The sequence below is a fragment of the Carassius carassius genome, chromosome 18 (assembly GCF_963082965.1).
Source record: "Carassius carassius chromosome 18, fCarCar2.1, whole genome shotgun sequence".
In the NCBI taxonomy this organism is placed as follows: domain Eukaryota; kingdom Metazoa; phylum Chordata; class Actinopteri; order Cypriniformes; family Cyprinidae; genus Carassius; species Carassius carassius.
The window spans coordinates 8,175,334-8,180,411 of record NC_081772.1 but is presented as its reverse complement, the minus strand read 5'-3'; the positions used below and the strand labels follow the sequence as shown (position 1 = coordinate 8,180,411).

The 5,078-nt window shown below is 36.9% G+C and overlaps 1 protein-coding gene across 1 annotated transcript; it reads left to right on the top strand.

The window, feature by feature from the left end:
- The first annotated feature begins 285 nt into the window (after nt 1–285).
- ephx1 (epoxide hydrolase 1, microsomal (xenobiotic)) lies at nt 286–3,247 on the top strand. Its single transcript, XM_059498436.1, is given in 10 exon segments — nt 286–310; nt 569–724; nt 727–770; nt 865–1,045; nt 1,160–1,378; nt 1,501–1,630; nt 2,000–2,214; nt 2,300–2,408; nt 2,487–2,609; nt 2,956–3,247. Coding segments are annotated over 9 exon segments (1,377 nt in total). The 5' UTR covers nt 286–310; nt 569–579; the 3' UTR covers nt 3,167–3,247.
- The last annotated feature ends 1,831 nt before the right edge of the window (nt 3,248–5,078 follow it).

The window sequence follows — 5,078 nt, the reverse complement described above, 5'->3', positions numbered from 1 at the left end:
ACATCCACGATCAACAATAAGTTTATTAAGGTAAATACAATTAAGAATTAACTTCTGTGCATGTTATTTAGCTACTTGGTGGCTCATAATTTTTTTTTTCTTTCAAAAAAAAAAAGTTCCTTATTAGTCTCTTTCTAGAATTCAACTAGAATGATTTAGCCTCTTAGATTAAATTAATTATTCAGATATTTAAAAAACTGCTTATGTAATTTTTGTGTGCAGGAAAAGTAATGTGTCAGATGTTATGATATTTTTGTGAATAATACATAATTAAAAGAACAGCCCACATCCTGACATTCCTGTTAACAGGGTATTTAGTGTGTGTTGGGAAGAGAGCTTTGTCATGCATTGTGGCCCAAATGTTGTAACCTCAGATCTTTGTCCAACCTAAACTCAGTGCTGGGAGTGTTGTGCAACAAACCTTTGCTCCATTTTCCTGCATGCATGCATGCATTAAAAGCATGTTGCTTAGTGGTTGTATAAAAGGTTGCTAACTATCATAATTTCCACCTTGCGCAAGACTCCAGTTAACTCCACGTAGATAAAAATGTTAGTTGTTACATTCTAGGGCCCTAAACCATGTATACAGAGTTGGCAGTGGCGTTGGGGCTTGGAGCGGTGGTAGCTCTGGTAGCTCTGGTATTCCTGAAGAAATCAAAGATTGTCCTGGAAGCACATGATGGGTGGTGGGGTGTGGGAGCTTGTCCCCAAGAACCTGAGGATGACATATCCGCCCTTTCAAAGTTGAGACAACTTCTGAAGAGATTGAGGTAAATCCTGATGTCATCATCAGAATAAGGTTTCACTGGAAATACATTTTGGTATGTGTTTTGTCTGTAGCAAAATCTCCTTTATAATCCTTAGGATCTACACATCAGGCTAGATCAGACACGCTCCTTTCCTTCTCTTGAAGACAGTCAGTTTAACTATGGCTTCAACTCCAAATACCTTGAGAAGATTGTGTCTTATTGGAGGAATGATTTCAGCTGGAGGAAACAAGTGGATAAACTAAACAAATACCCTCATTTCAAAACCAAAATCGAAGGTGAGCCAAGATTGGTACACAGCCGTAGTAATGGCAAATGCTTTGATGTTTTGGAGCTATTTAGCATTGCATCACTTGTTTATTAATTTTATGTTGTTCTCTCTCTAAATAAAGGTATGGATATTCACTATGTTCACGTGAAACCAAAGAGCCTGGCTGAGGGAACCTGTGCTGTGCCTCTGATGATGGTACATGGATGGCCAGGCTCCTTCTACGAGTTTTATGGCATCATCCCCCTGCTTACAGAGCCATCCAGCCCTGTTGACATTACCTTCGAAATCATTTGTCCCTCAATACCTGGTTATGGTTTCTCAGAGGCCCCACATAAAAAAGGTAAAGGGCAAACAACCCAGCCTAACCGATATTTTATTGTTTAAGACTAATGTGGAATAGTCGATTAAATATTTTCCTTTTTTTGCATTTAAAAAAATAATCAAAACCTGTATTTTACACAGGTTTTGATGGTCTATGTGCAGCACACATATTCAATAAACTGATGAAGAGGCTTGGTTTCGAGCGGTACTATGTTCAGGGAGGAGACTGGGGCTCGCTTATTACCACTAATATGGCCCAGCTGGAGCCCAAGTATGTATAAAGTAGTGGTTCTCGACCCCACGTTATCCAAAACATTTAAGTCCCCCTGGGAAGTTCATGTTTACAAGTTGGGAATTACAATATTAGATGCATTCAATTTGGAGCAAAATGGCATTGTAGCTTTTCTACAAAAAATGTAATTCTAACTATATAATATAACTATATAACTATTTAAATAATTTTAAGAGTTACTGGGACCCCCTGGTTGAAAACCACTTTATTCTAGTATTTCATCACATTGAGATCCTCAGATGGAAGTAAATTAAAGTCAGATAACCCTTAAGGTTAGAGAAGATGATGTGTATTAAAAGTAATTAAAAGATCTGAAGGATTTTTGTTGTTCATCTTTGTTCTCCTCAGTGCTGTGAAAGGCCTCCACATTAACTTCGCTCCTCCAGGAAAAGGAGCCCTTCTCATGATGTTGTCCTTACTTTTTGGTCGCCGATTTCCCAAACTATTTGGCTTCACCGAGTATGGTGTGAAACAACTTTTCCCCATTATGGAAAAGCTTGTAGTAGACCCAATAAGGGAGACTGGATACATGCACATACAGGCCACTAAACCTGACACTGCAGGTGAGAGACGTATTAAAATATTTAGAATGTGTGCATCTTTATATAGACAACAGACTTTGATTTGAAGCTTGACTGTATTGCACAGGCCGTGCATTGAACGACTCTCCCGTTGGTTTGGCTGCCTACATTTTGGAGAAATTTTCAACCTGGACTGATCCTGAATACAAGTACCTTGAGGATGGTGGACTGGAGAGGTAGTCGATCATATTTGATTTCAGCTTTCTTATAGATTGGTGAAGTATGTTTTCAGTTAAATAATGATTTCCCAACAGGAAGTTTTCTCTTGATGATCTTCTGACGAATGTGATGATCTATTGGACCTCTAGGTCCATTATATCCTCCATGCATTTCTGCAAGGAGAATTTCAGCAAAGGCATGAATCAGCTCCATGCAAAGTAAGAGAACTGCAGGCTTTGATTTACATTACAGGAAGCTGAAATTTCTGTTCAGTACTCATCAATATTGTGTTCCCTCAAGTATTTAGAGATATTTGGGCTTAAAAATTTGGGCTATGTGTAAATATGTACAATACTGTCTGAGATTGGTGTTGTCTTTTTTTGACTCACTAAAGATGCATTTATTTGATGAAAAATTTATTATAAACATTTTAATTATTGTAAATTGAATGCAGTGCAAAATTTAATGCATTAACTTAAGGAGTAAAAAAAAATAATCTTACTGTCCCCAAATTACAATGCAGAATCGCAACATTAGTATGCAGTGTCTCTTTTTACCCAATAGGCTTCCAGTTTACGTTCCAACAGGTGTGGCCTGTTTCCCCAATGAGCTGAAGCACTCCCCTAAATCATGGGTGGAACAGAAATATTATAAGCTCAAGACTTACACACAGATGGCTCGCGGGGGGCATTTTGCTGCTATAGAGGAGCCGCAGTTACTGGCAGAGGATGTTCAGAACTTTGTCAAGATTGTGGAAAAGAGCAAGAAGAAATAAAAAGTTCTCTGTCCTTTTATTCATATTCATCGGCTAAGGCAACTCTCTGTTTCGAGCGATAGATAAATACATCTAAACAGAGATGACAGCTTGCTTTTTTCATATTTCACTGATTTTTTATGTGGAGATGCTGAAGTGTTCTGACCATTTTTGAATGGGACCACTGGAGTCAATTTAATGCTGATGTTAAACTGTATGAAATGATAGTCAATTCTTTATTAAAGCACTTTTTAAGTACAGTTATTGAATGATAATATGTGGCAATGACTGAAATGACAGAAGACAGTCGGGAAGATATTTTTATTGTTATCAAGACAAATTTTATACCACTTTCTAGTTACAAACATTTCATCAAGAGGAAAAATGAGTGTTCGTGATTCAAAGTAATGCCCACTAGAGTGGCTAAGTATTTCTGTTCCTCTGTACTGCATTCATCTACATAAATAAAGGTATCATCGCTATAGATGCTCTGCTGGCCAATGCAACTTGCCTCTTTTTCACATAATGGAAAGTTCTCAGCAAGAACTTTCATGACCAATCAAATAAAGAGACAAAGAGAAGTGAAGGCACGACCAAAGCAATGAAGCTGGTCAGACTCCATTGCTTATGGTTTTCTGGAATGCATAATTGGTAAAATAAAATATAGGTAAACTTCTATAAAAAAATAAATATTCTCATAATATTTATATAAACATAAATATCATGTATCAAAATATTTATTTTGCACTTATGAGAGTTGCGCTTATCATATCAAATGAGTATTTAAAAATGTCATAAAAAACAATTCTCACAGTACAGTTCACATAGTCCCCCAACCTCCCCCCACCCCACATGGGCCCCCAAGGTTAATTCTCTTAGGGTTACACAGTTTTAGATTGTAGGACAGCATAGTTTATCATAGGTCGATCCCTGCCTGTGCCTTAACAGTTTGTTTTGTTGTAGGCAGTTTTAAAATGTGCATGTGATTTATTCCACCTTTGACTGCTCACAGGGGAAATGCATTCTGAATTAAGACATTCTTAGGACAAAAAGAAATGATCAGTGGAGCAATTCAGATGCAATATTCAGTCTATAAATGCTAATGCTCTGTACTATAAAAAATGTGAGTTTTAAAGCATTTTGCACACATAGTTCAAGTCATTTCAGGTATGACAAATGGCAGGTCTATATGCAGTCTGACACGTACATTATGACACTAATAATGTAAAAAAAAAAAAAACAATGAATATAGTGACATGAGAAATCAAGCCATGTTTACATTTTACAATAAAGAGATTATCAGTGTTGGACCCTTTGATTGGAATGTTACTAATATTCAAACAATTTCTTATTTTCATACCTGAATGTAAACATTCTAATAGATTGAACTGGATGAATAAAGAAAAATAAATGTCACTGCGTGTTAAAGAAGCATTAAAGAGGTCATATGATGTTGCTGAGGTGTGTTCAGGCGCAATGCTATTTTAAGGAGCTGAAAATAGACTGCGCCATAGACCAGCTTAAACCTGGTCTAAAGTCTTGCGAAATGTTTTTCTTTGTTATTTAAAGAGCGTACACGCTGCTTATTAAACACAGGGATGCACAGCAGCACACAAACGTGCCAAATATTAAAGTATTGCAATGCATAAGATTTTTTTTGTAGGCTAAACATATATACAGGACAGTCTGTACTGTGTGTGTATATATATATATATATATATATGTCAAAATGGATAGTCATCGCATGTATCAGAATTAGACTATCTATTTGTTCGCACACGAGCAGCTCCGTTTCATCTTGGAGATGTATTCTTTGGAGATGCATTCTGTCTTTGCACTTGCCAAATTCTGCCGTGTAAATACCAAATCCGTCATGGCACGAGCGCAACTGGCTCTTGAAGGGAATGGAAGATGAGACTCTGATTGGTTTATT